Source organism: Chaetodon trifascialis, chromosome 10 (assembly GCF_039877785.1).
Source record: "Chaetodon trifascialis isolate fChaTrf1 chromosome 10, fChaTrf1.hap1, whole genome shotgun sequence".
Lineage (NCBI taxonomy): Eukaryota > Metazoa > Chordata > Actinopteri > Chaetodontiformes > Chaetodontidae > Chaetodon > Chaetodon trifascialis.
In genome coordinates this window covers 20,916,223-20,937,621 of record NC_092065.1, presented here as the reverse complement: position 1 = coordinate 20,937,621, position 21,399 = coordinate 20,916,223, and the positions used below count along the sequence as shown (strand labels likewise).

At 42.0% G+C, this 21,399-nt stretch overlaps 1 protein-coding gene across 2 annotated transcripts in view; it reads left to right on the top strand.

Annotated features, from left to right (window-relative positions):
- The window catches only part of galnt18a (UDP-N-acetyl-alpha-D-galactosamine:polypeptide N-acetylgalactosaminyltransferase 18a), a 154,465-nt gene that overhangs the window by 112,505 nt on the left and 20,561 nt on the right, over positions 1-21,399 (top strand). For both annotated transcript variants that reach the window (XM_070972741.1, XM_070972740.1), the window contains exons 7-9: positions 1,110-1,295; positions 2,819-2,956; positions 11,820-11,915. In XM_070972741.1, coding sequence (XP_070828842.1) covers positions 1,110-1,295; positions 2,819-2,956; positions 11,820-11,915 — 420 coding nt within the window. The remainder of the gene's footprint in view (positions 1-1,109; positions 1,296-2,818; positions 2,957-11,819; positions 11,916-21,399) is intronic.

Here is a 21,399-nt window from a genome sequence, read left to right as displayed (position 1 = left end):
TGAATGATTGTCTGTCTGCATATGTTGCCCTGTGATCGGCTGGTGACCCCCCCCCCCCACAGTGGCCTAACGTGGAAACAAGACAAAACTATCACACACAGCAGCAAAAAAATATACAAAAATACACAAAAGGTTTCCAAAAGCAGCAACAAGAAAATATCATCTAGGTGAAACTCAATTTCTGCTTCAGTTGACAAAACAACTGTAGTGGCAACAAGAAAATACTCCATTTACATCTGCTTGCTGCTGAAAATGTGTAGCTGAAACATTTAAAAGAAGCTGAAATGGCAGTCAAAACACAACCAGTGAAAGAAGACAGAAGAACATTGCTTATTGGAGTGGAAAACTGAAAGAAGCTGAAGTTTGAGCTTAAGTTTATTCGCTAAAGTGTTAATTCAAGTGTAAGCACTGGGAGAAAGAGGAGAACGATTCCATCGGTATTCAAGCACTTCAAGGAGGTGAAAGCGCTGAAATACGCTGAGCTGAAAGTGTCACTAAAAGCAGAAGAACTGTCAGTTCAGTCGTAACCACTGAAAGCAGTTGAAGAGTAAGAGATGAACGCAGCTGAAGTAGCAGCCGGTGTGCGAGTGGTAACAGTAGCTGAAATGTTATTCTAAGTGGACGCACTGGAGGAGGATCAAGCGTGGAAGGATTCCTTTAAAGTGGCTGTTCGGCAGGATTACAGCACAAATGCACAGCGCGGGACTGGAAAAGACGGGACAGGTGTTTCCATTCAAATCAGGACTCTCCAGGGCTCGTTTGGTCGATAGACTTAGCGCTGAAGGTGCCCGCTGCAGAATTTTAAGCAGCGCTATCATGGAAATTCATGTGGCTTTACTTCATTAAAGTGAGAAATGGTGTCACCATGGCATAAGCATCAGTTGACTGCAGATTGTAGTGGCAACTAGAAAAGGCTACATTTTCTGTCGAGCATTTCCATCTGCTTCCTGCTGAATATTAGACATTTTTAACGTTTGAAACGGTTGAAACACTCAGAGAAGTGGCAGTGGAAACAGTGAGTGAAAGAAGCTGAAGCACTGAAAGGTATTGAAAACACCAAAGGTTGCTAAATTGAACTGAAAGTGTGCATCTCTGTGTGTGTCGCGAAGGTGTGGCAGTGCGGCGGCAGCGTGGAGGTCCTGCCCTGCTCCAGGATCGCACACATCGAGCGTGCACACAAACCCTACACGGAGAACCTGACGGCCCACGTCCGCCGCAACGCTCTGAGGGTGGCTGAGGTCTGGATGGACCAGTACAAGAGTCACGTCTACATGGCCTGGAACGTTCCACTGCAGGTAAACACACAGTGCGCCTCTGTGCGTTCAAAGTTAGACGCTGTGCTTGTCTGTGTGTGTGTGGGAGAGTGCGTGTGGGCGTAATTGCTTACATGTTTGTTTGCGTTCACAAGCTGTGTCACAAATCTCCTAGCAACAATGACTCGTGCCATCATGGAGGCCCACTGGAGAGTCATTTGTAAATATGTGCAAATGACACATCAAAGAGAGCACAGTGGGTAGATTTGATTTTTAAAATGTGGTTACTGTGACACTCGGAGCTGGTCTTTTAGACCTATGAGCTCTATTCAAGGGTTAAAATGGTTACCAGGTCCAGCGAAAACAACCACAATCTTCCTAAAACCTGTTCAATGGAAGTTTAAGAGCATGTGTGGATTTTTGATGTGATTATAAAATCTGTCAAATAGGCTAAAATGTTGTTCTGCATGAAGAAAACGTGGTGAAATTTGCTCTTTCTGTTGCTTTTGGCCCTTTGTTCTCAGTGGTCCATGTGCGGCCCCTCAGGCTGTCCACCGCCACGTCTTTTTTGATAATTACCACTAGGGGGCGCGAGAGTCAGAAATGTGTACATTGTTCAGAAAGTGTCCTTAGCAACAGACTACCAATTTAAAAGATTTATTCTACTCGTTTGTATACTGTCTATGTGTATATATGATTGTACTACATACATGCAGTACATACATAGATGAGTTTATGTACCTTGGCCTCAACCCTTGCTCATTATAGCATAAGCACCTAAATACATCTGGATAAGTAGAGCTGGTCATTTTATACAATTTGATGACACTCTGTATCTTGTTTGCTTACTCCTCTCTCTTCTCTGCTCCTCCTTTTAGTCCTTTATGTCTCCAATTCTTCACTATTAACCACGTCTGTTCTGTGAGATGTAGATAGTCTTTTTAGAAACAGTGCTCACAGCTACTGTTGCCTAATGTTGGGCTCGACGATTGATCAATTTGTTGATCATTATTTTCTATTAATCAGTTAATGTTTTCTTCTATGAAATGTCGGCAGTGAAAAATGCCCTCCACATCCTGGCAGAGCCCAAGGCGAACTCATTTCATATTGTGTGTTGAGTCCAGCCAGCGGTAAATCAGATCTTCAGCGGTTTATAACAGCGAAAAGCAGCACATTCTCAAGTTTGAGCAATCACTCAATCATCACATGTTGTCAGTTTATCATCCAATCATCCATTACGCCTCTCAGCAGCAGCCCAAAACCTGTGGTTTGTGCACTGCCTTGCCAACTCTCTCCAATTTTTCTTTTTAAAACTTCCTCAGTTCAGTCCCTGCTCACTCACTGACATCCACGCCTTTGTCTCAGTGATTGCCGTGGTGTGTTTCTCAGTATTATTTGGAGCTCATGTTGCCGCTCTAAGGATGCAGAGGTGCTGAAATGACCCTGAATTCTGCACTCGTTTCTGAATTATTGCAATATTGGAAATTAGGAAGTTGAAGCTTATTGTCCTTAGAGTATAAGTGAAATGTCAACTCAGATATGCTTTTATTTATTTCCCCCTCTAGAACTCGGGAATAGACATTGGGGACATTTCTGAGAGAAAGACCCTTCGGTCCAGACTCCAGTGCCGACCGTTCAGCTGGTTCCTCTCTAACATCTACCCCGAGCTTCGATCCTACAGCAACACGGTTGCTTATGGCGTGGTGAGTTCAACTGTCTCTGTAGTTCCTGGGATTCCTAAACATTTACCGTCTGCAACCACAATTTGAGTAAATTCATTATCATTGCCCTGACAGATAGGCTCGCAAATTAAACTGCACTGCTGTTCATTTGATATAGGAGCCCAAAAGAACAAGTCCACAAAGTCTGGATCCCAGCCCACAGTTTGAGAAACAGTGCACCGTACGCGTCCTCACTCAGTCCCCACAGAAAGTCCTCAAAGCAGAACATAAAGTATTCAGCAGTATTTGAATTCATTATGAAACAGAAACAAGACGCTCCTTTAGCTTTATCAAAAAATAATATGCCTTTGTTATGGCAGCTTACCAGCAAGGAGTTTAAAAAATGTGTGAACATATTTTCATGTCTTTCCTCTTGTCACATTTCAGCCAAAAGGCAACAATAATGCATGAAGGCCCTTCATGCTGTGCTCCCACAATTAAGATTTGTATTGAGATAAAGTGCTATGCTGTCATGTTTTTGGATGTTGTGATCACAATATATTTCCGCCGCTGTCTGAGTATTGTTTTCACTGAGGCCGTTAATTTTGTTTGTGTTTGTGTTTTGTTTGTGTTAATTGTGTTTATTTTAACCTGCATTAACAGGGAGCCAAACACATCTAACAACATATTATCATCTTAGAATATTGTTATGGGGAACCTGTTAACAAGCACTTACCTCTTTACACGTTCAGCAGACACTGGACACAAACATCAGCAGTGGAGTCGTGTTTGTGTCCACCTGATGGACACAAGTCCAGCATTCATTCTCTTTTAGCAGCTCTTGAGGGAAGTGACTGACTCTTCATCTGCTCAATCCTCCACTATGTGACCAGCTCGTCACTGACTGTGTCTCTCTCCTGTTTGTTGCCGGACACTGAGTTTATCAGAGCTTTTTCCCCTGAACGCAGCTGCCTCCTGCAGCACGGCAGCAGGGGAATGACAGCAGCGAGAGTGAACCACAACAGTAAAGTTACTGGCAGTGAAAACAGTAAAAAAAAAAAAAAAAGCTGGAGGCTCTATGGAGTGATAATCTTTCTGTGGCTTTATCGCTGCAAGTGAGTGTCGTATAGGTCCTCATGGTCATTAGATCTATTATTAATATGAAAATATTGATTAGAGCAGCTATTCTGTAATGTCGTTTTTTGCATGGCAGTTTCTAGGATTGTCTGTTTCCAACTAAAAACTTGTATAGAAACCAACCGAAACTTGTTCGGCTGTATCCTTAGCACTTTAATAGCACTGAGACAGCACAAATACCTTCTCCTGTCTTCACTAATTTTTCCTACTATTTCAGTTTGTGGGCTGCACGGTGGCGCAGCAGGTAGTGCGGGTGCCTCACAGCAAGAAGGTTGCCGGTTCGATCCCCGGGTCAGGCGGGGCCTTTCTGTGTGAAGTTTGCATGTTCTTCCCGTGCATGCGTGGGTTCTCTCCGGGTACTCCGGCTTCCTCCCACAGACCAAAAACATGCTCATTAGGTTAATTGATGACTCTAAATTGTCCGTAGGTGTGAGTGTGAGTGTGAATGTTTGTCTGTCTTTGCATGTGGCCCTGCAACCGGCTGGCGACCGGTTCAGGGTGTACCCCGCCTCTCGCCCATTGTAGCTGGGATAGGCTCCAGCCCCCCGCAACCCCGAAAGGGATAGGCGGTATAGATAATGGATGAATGGATGGATTTCAGTTTGTAATGCCTTAACGTGCCCATGAAAGCTGAGGCTAAATGCTCCTTTTTCAGGTTGGCAATATAGTTTGAAATCTATTGTAATTTTTTCAGGGCTGCACATAGCTTTTCTAATCTCAGGCAAGAACCAGGAGATGGTGTTTGGCACTCACCCCATTCACAGCACGGTCTTAATAAACAATCTTCCTCACTGTCCTCCTCGGTGTCTCCCTCACTGTTCTCCGCTTCAGCTTCTCGCGTGATAGATGATGAAGCTGCACCTCTCAGTCCCTAGTCGAGCTTCTGATCAGCTGACACAGACACAGTGTAAATAACCTCCTCCTGATGATCCATCAAAGAGCAGCCCTGAAAATTCAGCAGCTTTGCAAGAGGGCGACTGCACTTTTCAGCTTGACTAGCTTGCTTGTTAGCAGTAGAATACCCCTGAATATTTCCGTCACTCTGTTTGCTTCGGAGGTGAGGCGCGATGAGGAATTCATGCTGCTTCTGTGTTATTCCAAGTGCTTCATCGTATGGCCAGATGATTTTATACTTTATAGGTACAGTCGCCTAATGAGCATTGAAGTGAAATAGTATAACACCTACTCATGACTAAACATTTCCACTGAACTTAACTTTTCCGAGTATTTCAAGCTGTAAAACTTTAACTTTTCCATTAAGGCTGAGTCTAATTGCACGCGCAACTTGGGATATATACTTCTCTGCTGAAAGAGCTCACTTCAAATCACAGCAGCGGGGCGCTGAAAGGGTGAACGTTTTTACGCCACTTAATTTCTGCATGGCTATTCCTCTCTCCAGCTAACGGCTGTGGGAGGATTTTGCATAATTGAAAAATGACAGTAATCTGTTGAAAGCTGAGTAGAATTATCCCACCACTGCTCCTGCTGATAGCGGAAGAAAAATGAGCACTTCTTGCTGAGTCCAAGTACTAATAATTTATTAATTTCCTTTTTGATTGTGATCTTTGATTGCGGCTTCATTCTAACTCTTTAAACTTGTAAGTTGAGTGCAGATATAGTTTGAGTCGTCTGTCTTGTGCGAGTTTGAATGCAGTCTGAATATTACACAGAGCCCATTTCCTTCAGGTTGAAAAGGTTTTATTCTTTCAGCTTTATTGACTCTGCATGACTTCAGGTCTGTCACCGAGGAGAAAAATCAAACGCGCTGATGGGGGGGGGGGCGGTTTGGTTCTGTAGCAGCAGCTCTGAGAACAGCCTCTGTGCCACCTCTTGTGTTTGTTGTTAGATAAACACTTGCGAGCTGGATGGAGTTATTTGTTGACACTACTGAGCATGTGCGGGGGCCCGGCTTTGAGCGCGCGAGATGAAAGCGTTGCAGCAGTGACATCTGAGAGATGTAGATATGAAGTTTACATATTTGACAAAAAACTATCTCTCACAGGAGATAGCAGCCGGAGAGGGTACAACAAGTGTTCTGCTGTGATGCCATCTGTGGATGCTGTTTATAAACTCATCTCTTATTTAACATGAAGCATAAGCTGCACGAATGCACGGCTCACAGCCGGTAAATATTGAACAAAGAGGAGATGATACGGTGTATTGAGATTCGTCCAGCTGTTTTAAATGAAACACATTCGGATGCTGTGATGAATTTGAAAGGTTTGACCAAATGAAGCCTTGTTCAAGCACACTGTGTACTTCAAAAAGGGAGAGAATAAAAAAGTTTCATATTCACTGCAATTTAACCCTCACCAGTGCAGTGAAAATTTGCCTAAAACGCCTATCCGATGCATATGCAGAGTAAGTTGATAGCTGTTGAACCATTTGGAGTACATGCACGATTTTGATGTCTTTGGAAAGGTATCACTCTGAACTAGCAGTCAGAATCACTTTGAGTGCTTCTGGTACTGAGTAATAGAAGTTTGAATGCACTGAAGTAGAAAGGCTTTTTTTCCACCTGAATATTTTTTTTGTATATAGCTGGAAATCAGACAGCATGAAGCTTTACCATAGTCCAAGTTCCATAAAAACTGATATCAATACCACGGAAATGGAATATTTTCATGTTTTCTCTAATGGGATAAATAGGTGTCCTCCCAAAAAAGGCAATTTACTATATATTTATCTACATATACTGTATATCTATTCTTGATATTTATGATATATTCATATTTAAGGGATTTATACCTTTATTTTTGACTATATATCTCTTTATTAAGGCCATTTCCTGTGTTTATCACTTCAAACTGTGTGTAGTAGCACTGAAATCCCTAATTTGAGGTGACTCAGCTGTGAATTACCCACCGAAGCGGCATGTCGCCGTTTTCAGAATTTCATTGCCCATTCGAAGCGTCAGTCATCTGCAGACTCGGTTACGATTGGCTCGATCTTCACACGGAAGAAGAGAAGAAGGTCTACTGTTCAACTTGTTATTGGACGCTCTTGTTACTAGTCTTCGTGTGGCAGATCGTGATTGGTCAGGTGAGGTGTCATTTGAAACCTGAAATAAAAGACGAGTTGGAATCACATTTGCTGTCAACCCAACACGTTTTAGCCATACTTGCATTATTGCTGCATGGGTGGCATCGTCAGTCTGTGAGCTGGTCAGTCAGTCCACCACTTTGGTCCAGACTGAAATATCCCAGGATGGATTACCGTGGAATTTTGTAAAAAACCATTCATGGCACCCAGAGGATAAATCCCATTTACTTCACCAACATGCAGTTTTCAATGAAATATCTCAACAACTGCTGGAAGAATTGTCATGAATACTCATTCGTACATTCATGTTTCCCTTGGGCTGAATTGTAATAACTTGTTGATCCCCTGACACTTTTTTAAACTATCAGTTTAGAGTTTTCATTTCTCCAACACCTTCATTTAAGACCAAATACCTGCAAAACTAGTGACATTCCCATAAGCTTAGCTGTACTCTGGTTTAGTACTGATTGGCAGTTATTGTCATGCTGGCATGCCAAAACTAAAGTGATGAACATGGTAACAGTATACCAGTTAAATATCATCCTGTTGGCGTTGTCAGTGAGCATGTTAGCATGCTAACATTAGCTCAAAACACTGCTGTGGCAGAGCCTCACAGGGCTGCTAGCTTGGCTTAAGACAAAATGCTGTTAATGAAACTAGTTCATACTGCGATATTATTATTATTATTGAACCACTGTAATAAGTGTGACAGCAGCGTGAGATACTGTGAAGCAGAACACTCAGCTCGGCCCTCAAATGTGGATCAAGAACGGCGTGGAAAAGCCCACAGGACTGTGTGTGATGTGACTGCAGAGGAGTGGTGGGATGCAGCGAGTGAACTGAGGTAGATCTGTAGTCAGTGATCTATGTAGTGTAAACAGCAAGTAGGATGACTGGGCACTCTGCAGCAGGTGGAGAGGGAAAGCTTTTGCATGCTTGATATAAAAATATTGGGAGAAAATGAAGGTCTCCCCTTTTTACACACATCTTAAACTCCAAATTTTGCACCTTTTGGACTTGGAGTTTGTTATGAGTCTGGGATGCAGCCAGTAAGCCTTTTCATTCATCTTTAGAATTTAATGTTTGTATTTTGCTAACATTTATGAGGAATGGTAAAGCGGACATCGGCTCAGACCACAGAGCTTGAATGGATAAACAGGCATTTCTATTCAAATCACCACTTTTTAAAGGTCACTTGAATGGCATGGCTTAAGATGGCTGCCACAGAATATTTACAACGCTGTGGAAGAAAAGGGGTAGAACGTGAGACTCAAAGCCAAACTGCTATCAGGACAGATCTAATGACAGTTATAACATTCAAGATTTCTCAATGTGTCCTTAACACTGAGGGAAATAGGTAGTTATAATGAAAGCTGTTGCTAATAGGGACAAATCCTCAGAGAATTATCAGCCAGTCTGAAGCTCCACTGGCATGGTTCGCCTCTTTTATTTCATGGTTTTGGCTTTACAGCGCATTTGCTGTTTGGTTCAGTGTCACTGCTCTTATGACCTTGTTTTCAGCGACTGCTTCCAGGGGGAAAAAAGCTCTGATAAACCCACTGTATGCTACCTTCCCAGGACCAAACAGCACGCGGACAGAGTGAGCAACTAGCTGGTGAACATAGTGGAGCATTTAGCAGCTAAATAGACATGTATTTCTCAGGACTGGAGACAAATCAGAGCAAAAATGGTTGGGAACACTGGACTTGCATCTATCAAGTGGACAGAAACATGAGTCCAGTCAGATGATAATCTTTCTTTTGCATCTTTAGATGCTTATTTAGGCACCTTTTCTGCTAAAGCACTGCTTGTTTTATAGTGTCTCTGCCTCATAGTGGCCAAAAACACATTAATGCAACTTTAAGGCACATAACAAAACTTTGAATAACTTTAAAACTGTAATTACCAGAAACCTGGTCATGTTTATTGGATTCATTCTGCTTGTATTGAAGTAACCTAAGTCAAAAGTAAGAGAGTCACAACTTTTTTAGTGTGGCTCGTAGCTGCGGTAAACACATATAAACCTGCAATATATTTTATCCACATGGGGAAAGCAGACGCAGGTTGTAAACGCAACACTGGTGTAATCACCATAAAGTTGTGTGAGCAAACCCTCGGCTTTTTTGCACATTCAGCAGACATGCAGCAACATTAGCATTCATTTGGAGCCGTATTTCCAGCCACCTGGTTTTGGTCTCCACCAACTCCTGAGGGAAATATCTGGCTTATAGCTGCTAAATGTTTACCAGCCTCTAAATTTCTCTGCCTGTCGTACGGTGCTGGGCAGGTAGCAAACATTCAGTTTTTAGAGGTTTTTTTGCTTCAAACAACTGCTTGCTTAGTCTAAAACTATAAAACTAAAGCTATAAAACCCAGTAGAGCTGAGGGGAACTGCAGAGTAAGGTGACAACTCTCTGTGGGAGAGATACAGGGATACAGAAATCACATACAGAATGCAGACATGTTGACTGTGGCCACTTTAAGGACGTATATCTGCAGATTTGGTTGCTCTGTGTTTCTCATTTCCATGCAACCTTCAAAATGCCTGAGACAAACTGCTGCTCTACTGTACTACAGAACCAAAGCACCCACGAACTCTGAGCAAGTTCAGTTCAAACATTTGAAATAACCGGTAATGACCAAGTAGGATCTCTGAAGTTTAAATCACTCACACAGTGCGAATGTTTTCTGGACCACTTCCCACAATTGACTGGTTATGAATATCAGCCTTGGGCTTAAACTGTCTAGAAAAAGTGTATAGAAGGAAATGGGAGTGATGCACACATTAACTGTAGCATGGAGAGCCAGTGCGTCATCATTTTTTTAAGAGCAGACTTCTTCTTATTCATCTCAAGCAGCACTTGTGACGGCTGACCCTCTCTTCAAACTGCTTGACCCGACCCGCAGACAGAGACATTGATGGAAAAGACTCTGCTGTGGGCTGGTCACACACAACTTTCTCATCTGCCACAATGTTCCTAAATCAGACTCTGAGGGTGGAAAGTTTTCTGGTTTCTCTAGCTGAATATATGGGGTGGGCTGAAATTGCCTTTGTTGGCATATTGGTAGATATGCACCCAAAGTTGCAATGTTTGGATAAATCGTCCACAAGCTATGCCCATTTTTCTGCTAAGGACTGACCCTTGCAAGGTTTTTTGGTTGATGGCAGCCATGTTTTTTGACTGATCTTACTTATTTATAATGGAAATGTTACTTGTGAGTCACATAACTGTTTTTCAGTTGATGCCAATTAGCAAAAAAACCATAATGGCAGACTTTCTATGGTCCAAGAGGCTTTTTCATAGAGGACATTGAGCTGGACGTCCCATTGTGAGAGACGCAGCTTTTCAAAGTCTGAATTTCTGGGCCTTAAGTAGAGCACCACCATCTGGACGATCTGGCTCATGTTTCTTGGGAAGCACTTGCACATCATTTCCAGTTATGAGGCCGAGTTTCCTGTTGTCAGCTCATTCCAGCACATGGCAATTTGAGCCACTGCAGCAGACTAATAATGATCATAATAAGAACACAATATGGTTCTGCCCCTTTGGACTTTGAACCATAAGTATAATGTTAATAATAAACCAGCACAAACACAGTTTCTTTGGGAATTAAACCCTGATAATACATCTGGGAATGAGGTAATGTCGCTAAAATGAAGCAGATAATGAGAAAATAGAAAGAAGTTGAAGTAAAACTTTCCTTTAAAATCTGCCTGTGTGACCCTTTCCTGTAAATGCCTGAAGGAACAAGGACAATGTGAGCGCTATTGATTGCCCTGTGTTAATTAACACATATTGCGAAATTAGTTTATAATGCTCTGTGGAATACAGCCAAATCAGGAGTAACCTGCAATCCAAAATGTACAGATGCTTTTCCTTTTTGAAATATTACTCTGCGGCTGCCAAAAAAAAAGGTGAAGGGTAGTGTAAAGTGTTTGTATGACTTTCTCCTGGCAAGCAGTAATTAGCCTACAGAGCTTCCATTTATCTTCACTTCAGCCACACAACTTGAGCCGTGTAGCGCGCCACTCTGTCATAATGGAGTAATTAATAATGCAGAGACGGAGAGAGAAAGATAGATGGAGGGGACAGAGAGGGGTGCAGGGAGAAAGAGAAAGACTCGCTTGCCTTCTACACGAAGTATGTCAAAAGATTTGCATCTATAAATGAAACCAGGGGTGAATATTTAAACATTTTTTAAACATGCTTCAATCTGAGATGAGAAGAATCACTCTGGAGACATGATGTGTTCAGTGTTTGCTTCTACATTGTTGATGGAAGGGTTAAACAAAAGAGACGTGTGAATCAGACAGTCGTAAAGTTCATGAGAGGTGTGTTTTCAGCAGCTGGCCGAGCTGCTCGTCCCTGCCTCCAGTCTTTATGCTAACATAAGTAAACCAAACACACAGACAAGAGACTGATATCGGAAAGAAAGCCAATAAGAGTATTTACAAAAACACTGAACCATTTATATTACTGAGCTCTAACAGCCTGATACTGCATTAAGTGGGAGTGGAGATTGTTTGTGCCGCAAATATGATGACTAACTGTGTGCATAAAAGAGAGGTGTCCTCCTCCTCTTCCTTTGTCTTTTACTGTATTAGTCATATGTACAAGCCTGCATGCTTGGAGTTTTATCATAATTGGAGATACATCAGATCACGTTTTCATTTTCGCTTTCTGTCCACCTCTTTTTCACGTGTTGTCTCTGTCTTATTTTACAGTTGAAGAACAGTCTTAGAGACAACCTGTGTTTGGACCAGGGACCTGACACTGACAACGTTCCCATCATGTACCTCTGTCACGGCATGACACCGCAGGTCAGTGTGCTCTCATTCTGTTCGCTTCTCTTTTGTTTGTTCTGTTCTGCCTCTTCAAACACTAATCACACAGAGAGGTTGCAGTATATAGCTGCGCTGCTTCACGGTCTTTGTTATTTTAAATGAGGGATTTAGAGAGGGCAACTATTGCATAAAGTTGCATTAGAGAAGCAGAGATGAGTGAGTGATATGCCCTTAGTCTGTACACAACGAGAAGGCTGCGTAAGAATGCATTCGGCGTCTTGTCCTAGTTTTAAAAATCTGTCCACAGAAATATTATCAAATCATGAGCATCATTATTAAAGCTTCATGAAGTTACTTTTGGTTGTGTTTGTTTGTTGTTTTGTGGCCACTTGGGGGCAGCAGAGCAAGCCGAAACGAGACATTTACATATTATCAGGGTGGAAAGTTTTGGGGGTTTTTTTTATCCACCTGATGAATGAAAGTCCAGTATTCACTCTGCTTTAAGCTCCTCATTTGGTATCCATAAGCTCCTCTAGCCTCTAGCTGTTAGATGCTACACGATATTCACCACGTAGTTGCTAACTTCGTCTGTTATGGGGTCCTGGGTGGGTGGGCTATAGGTGGTTTATCAGAGCTGTTTTGCTGAAAACATGTTGCCTGCTGCTGAAAACATTGCTGATAAGAGCAGAGTTATTGGCCAGAAAACCAACAGTGTGCTAAAAGATGCTAAAGGGAAGTTAAAAGGTATGACAAAATAGGTCGCAATTCTCTGGGTTCATCACTACAAGCTGCTGCTGTCTCATTATATGTAGTTATTTGAACCATGTTGATAAAAAAATATTGGTTTAGTGCAGCTTTAAACATTCCCAAGTCAAGAAGAAATTGCATTGTTTGTAGTTGGAGTTGATAAAGTCGAGTAGGTCTGAGAAATTGTAGTGATTCTCTGCATATAGGGGCATCAGTAATGTTGAGCTATGGCTGTGATTTACATAAATGAAAAGTCACATTTCCATAATGAGTAAGCTGGCTAATTAGAGCGGAGATCTAGAGGGAAACGCATTAAAGAGCTAATATATCATTTTGCTCTAATAATGTTGCTTTGTCATGTGCTGTTTTGTTTGTAGAGTGCAACTTTTCAGCCTTCGCAGCTGAAATATCCGAAAAGCAATCCAGGAGTCACTGAGGCCAATCAACAACTCTATCAGCCCTCTGCAGATTTAAGGCCTTTTAATTCTCAGGGCAAGAACAGGCTGCACTTATTGGCCTGTTAATGGAGGCACTGAAAAACACTTTAAGCACTGAGGGAGTGTGACTATTTCCACTTTTCACTGCTTTGAAATGCTCTGCAGCTTGACAAAATTAAAAATTCATATTTTACTGTCTGCATTATATCCCAGCTGCCATAAAGAGGCTCGCATTATCAGAACTAGACTCCACTTCGTACCCAGCCCGGCATCTAGAAGAGCTTTCTGAGGACACTCCAAGCCTCGCCTCCATTGTTAGTAAAGTTAATAGCTTTGACCGGCGCCTTGACGTCAGAAACATCCGGCTTCCTATCTGGGTCATACTCAGCAATACCGAATCAGCTGCTGAAACAGCTGTGTTAGCGTTTCTGTGTGTCTCTCCTGTCTTCACGTTTCCTCTCCTGGAGACAGCATAATCAGCAGGTGCTGATAAAGAAATTGAGTTCCATTAACACGTTTTCATCTCCGTCGCTGTCTTTATTTATTTATTTATTTATTTAAACATGACAAATTGATACGGGCAAGGCCGCAACGAAGGGTCTTGAGCTTATTCGATGCACAATAAAGAGCTTAATTCTGACTGTGCTAGTTTTGCTCAAACTGGGTGGAAAGCTTGAGAGACACTTTGTGAAAAGTTTTCACATTTGCAAAATGGGTTTGGCAGATAGGACAGAAACAGAGCAGGTGGATGTATTCAGCCTGTGACGGAGCAGACTGCCCTCAGTCCCTGCCGACGCTGCCCAAAGTGAGACCTGTGGGCCAATTTCATTCCCGTCCTCTGGGATGCAGAATCATGTAGCATTATTCATCTGCCCTACATGATGCTAATTTGTTCAAATCTGAAGGGCTGTGTCTTAAAACTCATATTTTTAGACACGTGCAAGTTCAAAGCCAAGCACGTGCCTCCCCTCTTAGTGTTAGTGAACAGTTATTTGGCGGCAATGGAGCTATTTTGAGATATTAAAGGCAGAGCAAATGAACAGATAATTTGTTCTCTCATATTTGTGGAGGAATTTAAGCTCACCGAAAAAAGAAAAATGACTTCTAGCAAGCCATAATTTACCCACTGTGCTGTAACATGTTTCCAGATAACAGAGGTATTTTGGGGCTTTACTAGGATAAGTCGAGATAGAAGCAGAATTTCATTACACAGTGCAGAATCAGCGAGGGGAACTAATCACTTTATAGGTTGGAGATATTTGGGCTTTTAGAATCAGAGGTGCATATACATACATTCCACGGCACATAAAATAAAATGGAAGTTAATATCTATCCTGGGCCTGCTGCAGTAATCAGAGGGATTAGATAATGTTCGTTTATAATGGATAAATCCATAGTCTTTGCTGCTAATGGATATTCTCACCCACATTGATGCACTAACGACCTCTCTTTGCATTAGCTTAATGAAATTTCAGGCATCACCGACTAACCCTGCTCAAACTGCCACGTGGTGAAACAATACCAAACATATTTCTACTATCAAAACTGATATGTTGATCTTGAAATCATCGGTGAATGCTAAAAAGATGCCATGTTTAAGAGTTCTGAGACACCAGCGATAAGAGGCCTGAGGATGCAGAGCGAAAAGCAGCAGGAAACGTCTCATAGCCAACATCAAAGCCTCAAATATTCCTCTGGTCTTCTATCATGCACTTTTATCACTTTTCATTCTTTACTCTTTATTCATGTGGAGTATCTTTTGTAATGTTATTCCCTCCGGTCCTTCTTATTCCCCATTCCGGTCCTTTTATTCTGATTGGTCCAATCCTTTAGATTACCTCTGAGTCCTCTTCTTTCTGAACAGAATCGCTCTATCTTTCTCTCTCTCTCTCTCTCTTTCTCCCTCTCTGTGCGCGTGTGTGTGTCCAACGGGATGGATGGATATGGCTTTGAATACCTGATGAACTGTTGAATGTCAATGATGCATAACGTTCCTCAATTTCCTTTTCAGTCACTTGACACAGATGAGGGAGGGAAGCCTGAATGGGTATGCAGAAGAGGATAAGAAAGAGAGACAGAGAGACATTTTATCAAACAGAGAGTGAGTGATACTGTACAGTCTATCACTGTGGGGGATTTCATTGGCAAGTGTTCAGTTAAGCACTTCTTCACACGTGGCGGAGAATGACCACAGCAAATCAACCTCGTGTCACGTCAGCTTACTGTAAGTGGAATCTGCCCACTGGAGAAATGTTCACTTGAAGGTCCTGCAGGTGATTAGAAGTTAAGTTTGGGTGCACATAAAGATTGCTTCCACCACACAGACCTTCAGGTCTCTGACAGACAGTAAATCCACTGGACGACACACTGAGCCACTGATCAGTAACAACTGGAGTTCTGGTGTTAGACGGCCCTGCACATCCCATAAGAACAGCAACTGTCACACCAAAAAATGCATGTTTCAAAATTGCACATACTTTCATAACCAGTGTAGTTACTTTCCACCACTACACATAGGCAAGGCAAGGCAAATTTATTTGTATAGCGCAATTCATACACTAGGCAATTCAAAGTGCTTTACAGAAGCATAAAAATACATTAAAATCATACATTTCAAAGAAAGAAAGAAAGAAAGAAAGAAAGAAAGAAAGAAAGAAAGAAAGAAAGAAAGAAAGAAAGAAAGAAAGAAAGAAAGAGATTATAAGAGTATAGAAAAATAAAAAGAAAATACAATTAAAGGAAAATTAAAAACAGAAGCCAGTAAAAGATAATAATTTAGCATTTAGAATCATTAGCATTAGCATCATTGAGCAAATAATATATAGCTTTTAAGTAAAAGCTGTAGCAAATAATAATGTTTTCAAGCCTGATTTAAATGAGCTGACAGTTGGCGCAGACCTCAGGTGTGCAGGGAGAATGTTCCACAGGTGAGGAGCATAATAACTGAAAGCTGCTTCACTTTGTTTGGTTCAGATTCTGGAAACACAATAGACCTGTCCCTGATGACCTGAGAGGTCTGGATACTTCAACACATACTGATGTCCATACATCCATTCAGCCTTCACGGCTAAATAATAGGCTATGCAAAATAAACTAGGCTTACACTGAATTTTAAGCAAAGGGTGATTTATATTTTCTAGTTTTATAGCTGTATGATCATTAATGTAGTTGTAAATTACATATCTATACTATGAGTATGAATAGCCCACCATCACTCAGTATCACAAAGTAAATGACAGGGTTTAAGCATAATTAATGGGGCATAGGATTAAAGCACAATACAGCCTGATCATGTAAATACATCCATTTAGTGTCCAATGCATCACTGTGCTTTAAGCTGTTATCCTGCTCTGGTGGCCTTTTTTCCTCTCATTGGTGGCTCAACTTATTGGTACGGTCCAGTTTAGCATGATTATTGCGACTCGTCATCATGTCTCACAGCTGTCACTCATCTCAGCATGCAACTGGCTGCAAACACTTTAAAGAAGAGCAAACATCCCGTTCAAATATATCTCCAGAAAAGTGTTTTCATTGTTTGCCATCAACTTGTGTTATTTCTAAATGTTGAAAATGTTTATAATAAGCTATCGTGACATTGCACCAATATGTTTTTCAGCCCCTTGCCTGCACACACACCCTGTGTGTCTATAAACAGGAAACACGTCATTTTGGTCATTTTTGAAATTAAAGTGGCTGTTGAATCAGGGCCAGCTTTCAGGCCAATACAAGAGGTGTGGATGACAATATTTATTCAACAAAATAGTGAGAAATTGCAATGGAACCTAAGCAGGTAATAGAAATCTGATCTGTGCCTCAATATTGGTGTAGCTTTGCTAAGAAGATTGGTTTGTGGCTGGATCAATAAAGTCTGAAAATTAGACCTTTGAGGCTATTTACCAGGCCGGCATTCATGAGTGTGTGAGAGAGAGATGTATTCTGGTATTTCTATTCTATCTTTGTGGGGACCTGTTTCACTCTTACAAAGTGAGGACACGCTCTCCAGTCCTCAATTCTTTAGAGGCTATTTTAGCACTTGAGTGTAAGGTCAAGACATGTCGTGCTGTAAAAGATTAGATATATGGATTAAATGTAGTGAATAAGAGTTCAAGTATAGCAGTAGAAATGTGTGAGCGTGTGCACAGGCACGCATGTGTGCGTGTGTGTGGGTGGGCCTGCGGGTGTCAACACTGCAGAAATGACCAGGATATTGAACTTGTAGGTAAGTTTATGCAGAAACAAACAAGCTGCAGGAAACCTCGTAGCAGAATTTGGTGTTTGCGCGAGGCTGAGAAAAGCCCTGACAATGCTGGATGAAGAGAAACCAAGTAGAAGAACAAGTTTAATCAAAGTTTAAACTTTAAAACAACCTTGCCACTCGGGAAGTAGAAAAATAACATTTCTCCAACGGTGACTTCTCGTACTTTGAGGAGACTGAAGGAGGGATTTATCTGATTTATCATTGTGGAAAAAGTTGGTTGTGTATTAATGATTTAAAATAGAGTTATTTCACCAGGGAGTTGGTATGATACAAAGGAAATGCTAACCAATTACCCGGACTTTAAAAAAAATCTTTGACAAATAAGTATATGTGTGTGTGTGTGTTTGCCAGAGAAATCCAATTACTGGACTCTCTAAAACGTTAGCCTTTGACAAAATTGATTTGTGAGAACGTGTTTGTCGGTGCTGATTCATCAGCAGGAAAGAAAAACATTTACAACCTCCCTGTGGGGTCAAATGCCAACTTCTTCACAGAGTCACCTTCCAAGGCGTGAATTTCCAACAAGCTTCTACTTTATACAGAAATAGAATATAGAAGAGCCTGCCGGGTCATTATTCAGGTCATTAAAAGGCAGGTCCATGTTCAGGTTACTTTCTCTACTCGTAGGTAGATTTGGTTTGCTGTTGACAGGAGCATCCATCATGATACACATTATACAAACAACACGTGCAATAGATAAACATGATAAAGGTGCACAGTGCTCTGATACTCAGGACTGAAAAAGAGAAAAATAAGTAGAATAAAAAAGGTAAAATGCAGGTAAAGAAAAATAAACACATATTAAAACTTTGCTTCTAAAGGATCTGTGCAATGATGGCGGCTAGGACAAAGCTATTTTTATACTGCTTTGTTCTGCACCTTGGGACTTTAAACCTCTGTCCAGAAGGAAGATGCTGAATTTCACTGTGCAAAGGGAGGAAGTCGTCATTTAAAATCGAGCTGTCTGGTGTTCAGGGACGCTGGGTCAGGCTGTGACTCACCAATCAATCTGCTAGACCATTTAACAGTTTGTTTCAGAGAGTTTCTGTTCTTTAAAGATGGGTTTCCAAACCATGTAACCAAAGAGAAAGATAGCATCAATATTCTGGGAAGGCGTGATAGAATAAGGTCGTCATGGTTTGGTTAATGTGGAAATAGGACAGCTTCCTCAAACGCCGCCGATGCCCTGTTTTGCACACGGCTTCACAGTTTGCTCCCAAGTTCAGTTTTGAGTCAATAATTCTCCCACCCTTATTTGCGAGACTTCACACGTTGCACCGTCTGAGCCTGAATGGATGTGACTCCATGTGTGTGGCTTGGTTTCAGACGTCTAATTGAAGATAGGGCTCTTCACACTCACATGACAAAGTTGTTGATGACTGGGCCGTGGCTGGTGTCGCTGTCCTGGAGCCAGCTCGCACTAACAGAGTCATCTGCAGGCTTTCCAGTGGTCCTGTTTTCACACCTGCCCCGACACATATTTGTGTAGAGGATGAATAATTGGGGTGGAAGCATGAATCCCCGTGTGGAGCCAGCAGAGGAGCAAACTTCATCAGACAAAATTCTATTCGCACTCAGTTAAAATGTCAAGTGAAGTCAAAAGGTGGCGGTTATGTATGATTGTGATGTTGTTATTTTGAAAAGACTAAAAGCCTGTTAAAACTCTGTGAGCGTGTGTGTGTGTGTGTGTGTGTGTGTGTGTGTGTGTGTGTGTGTGAGCTGCATAGTAGTAGGAACAACAAAGTTTTTTTGGTTGGTTCATTGTCTGTGTCTATAAATAACAGCTTTCCTGGAGATAACCTCATCTTCTGCTCTCCCTCTTAAACCCTCCTCTTCTACCTCTTTCTGCTCCACTCGTCTGTATGAGCCTCTTCATTAAGCACTGAGGCAATTTTGCAGCTGTTGTGTGTGTTTGTGTGTGTGTGTCTGAGTGTGTGTCTGTTTACACAGTCACATCGTGGGGACTCCCCATAGTGTAAATCATAATTTTAGGGTGAGGACTTGGGTTAAGGTTAGGTTAGGCATGTAGTGGTTAGGGTACGTGTCCAGGAAATGAATATCTGCAAAATCTGTGTAATGTCCCAAAAAAGTGAAGGTTACTAATGGGGTTCCCCAACATGAAAACGCAACGTACGTGTGTGTGTGTGTGTGTGTGTGTGTGTGTGTGTGTTGTCTTCTCTCCACTAGAGCAGATGGCTGAGGGAAACACCAGTGATTAGCATGTCCAGCTCCATCCCTAGCTGTCAGTAATAAGCTCACCAGAAGCCTCAGTTAGATTGTGTAGCCGTTTTCATGCTTATATCCAAATAGCAAAAGGTAGCGAAGATGTCCAGGAGCAAACAAGTGGCTGAACTTTGTCATTATCTTTGGAGGATTTCTTTTAAATGTGTGCTGTAGTTTCATGTTGATTGTTTCTCTTGTTATTAGACGAGTGTCACTAGATGAGTCAAAAATCTTTTGTACCTTTTGTGCCGTGACAGGACGGCATCACCTCTTTAAAAACAGTCTTGGCTGGAAGAGACCAGTGTTGACTTAATGAGCAGTGGTCTCCTCTGTTAAAGTTGAAGGTTTGGTTGACCCATCCATCCACACTGACCTCCTTCTCCTATAACACCACCACCCTGCTCCCTTCATTACACCTGTTGGAGAAGGGCCTTGCCTCATGAACATGTGTTTCTGGGGCATTTATGTAAATAACTGATGCTCTCATGTCTCATGGGATGATCATCTCTATTTTTGTAACTCCTGACCTTTCAACTAACACCACCCTCAGGCCAACTGTTTCACTTGTGCAGCAGAAATCTCAAAATCTAATGGGCAGAATGCCACTGACACACATTCATATGCCCCATAGGATGAATATTTGAAATAAGGATGTGCACAAGGCTGGGCTAAAGGTGCCCCAGCAACAGCCCATTTGCTGTCTTTGGCTGAGCTGTCCCAGAGCCATAAAAATTGATTGAGGGCTCTGGATGAGTCTTTTGAGCTTGTGGTTTAATGATGTACAGTATAACCAATGTGAATAAAAATCTCCACATATGCTTCCAAACAATGCACAGCTTTTCATGTTTGCATCACATCATGCAATATTATGCTGTCACATGAACCAGTCTTAGCCTGGGAGCTGGCTAACACATAAGCAGCAGGGTTAGGGGTTTTTTCTACTCCAGGTTGGAGCAACAGCCCCTCAATGTCTGTGCACATCCCTGCTTTAAAGGCTTTCTAATTAGCAAGCTGTCAATATATAGTTTTCAGGATGTAATGACTGCCCCGAGGGGCCACTGAACACTGAGTCTTGTTTTACTTAAGAGCTGCTGCTGGGAGTCCAAGTGCTCCCCTGTCAGAAAACTCCTCTCAAAATGTAATATAGGCTGTACAGTATACGCGTGGTGCTGTTCTGTACAATGACAGCAAACACCTTTTGCGTCTTTACATCAAACATGTGTCAGATGGCACTTGAAATGACACGTTTGATCACTAATCTAAAGTTTCTTCTCAGATCGAAATGTCATCTGCTGAAGGTAGACATGAAACAGCAGAAATGAGCCGAGCTTACAGGCTGTCTTCTGTCCATACTTGTTAATGTGCACATGTGCCAGGAGAGATTGCTATCTGTCTAACACAGCACTGTGCTAATCCTTCTATTAGAGGAGAGGAGATAGCATTAAGCCCTCTGTTGGCAGCTGAGCCTCAATCAGAAGCATCCGCACATCCTCGACACCCTCGTGCACATATGCATGCGCATACACACACCAATCTGTGCTGTTGTCTAGGGGTGTTTTAAACAGCAGCTTAAAAGCTCTGTGCCTGGTTCACAGTTTGATAATGGCTCCAGTCTAGAAATGTCCTGTTCTTGCAAGACGGTCATTATTCACATCAATTACCTCCTCAGAGCTTCCACACACACATCAGCGAACACACACACTCAGAGAGTGTGAGCTCACAGCTGGCGTCCCTGTTTGTTCTGAACCGTCTCTGTGCTTTACGCTTTCGTTACGTTCTCAACTGTTCCTGCGTGTTTGGATTTCACGTCGACCTTGATCCTTCTCATTTGCTTTACTCACGTCAGGTTGTCTGT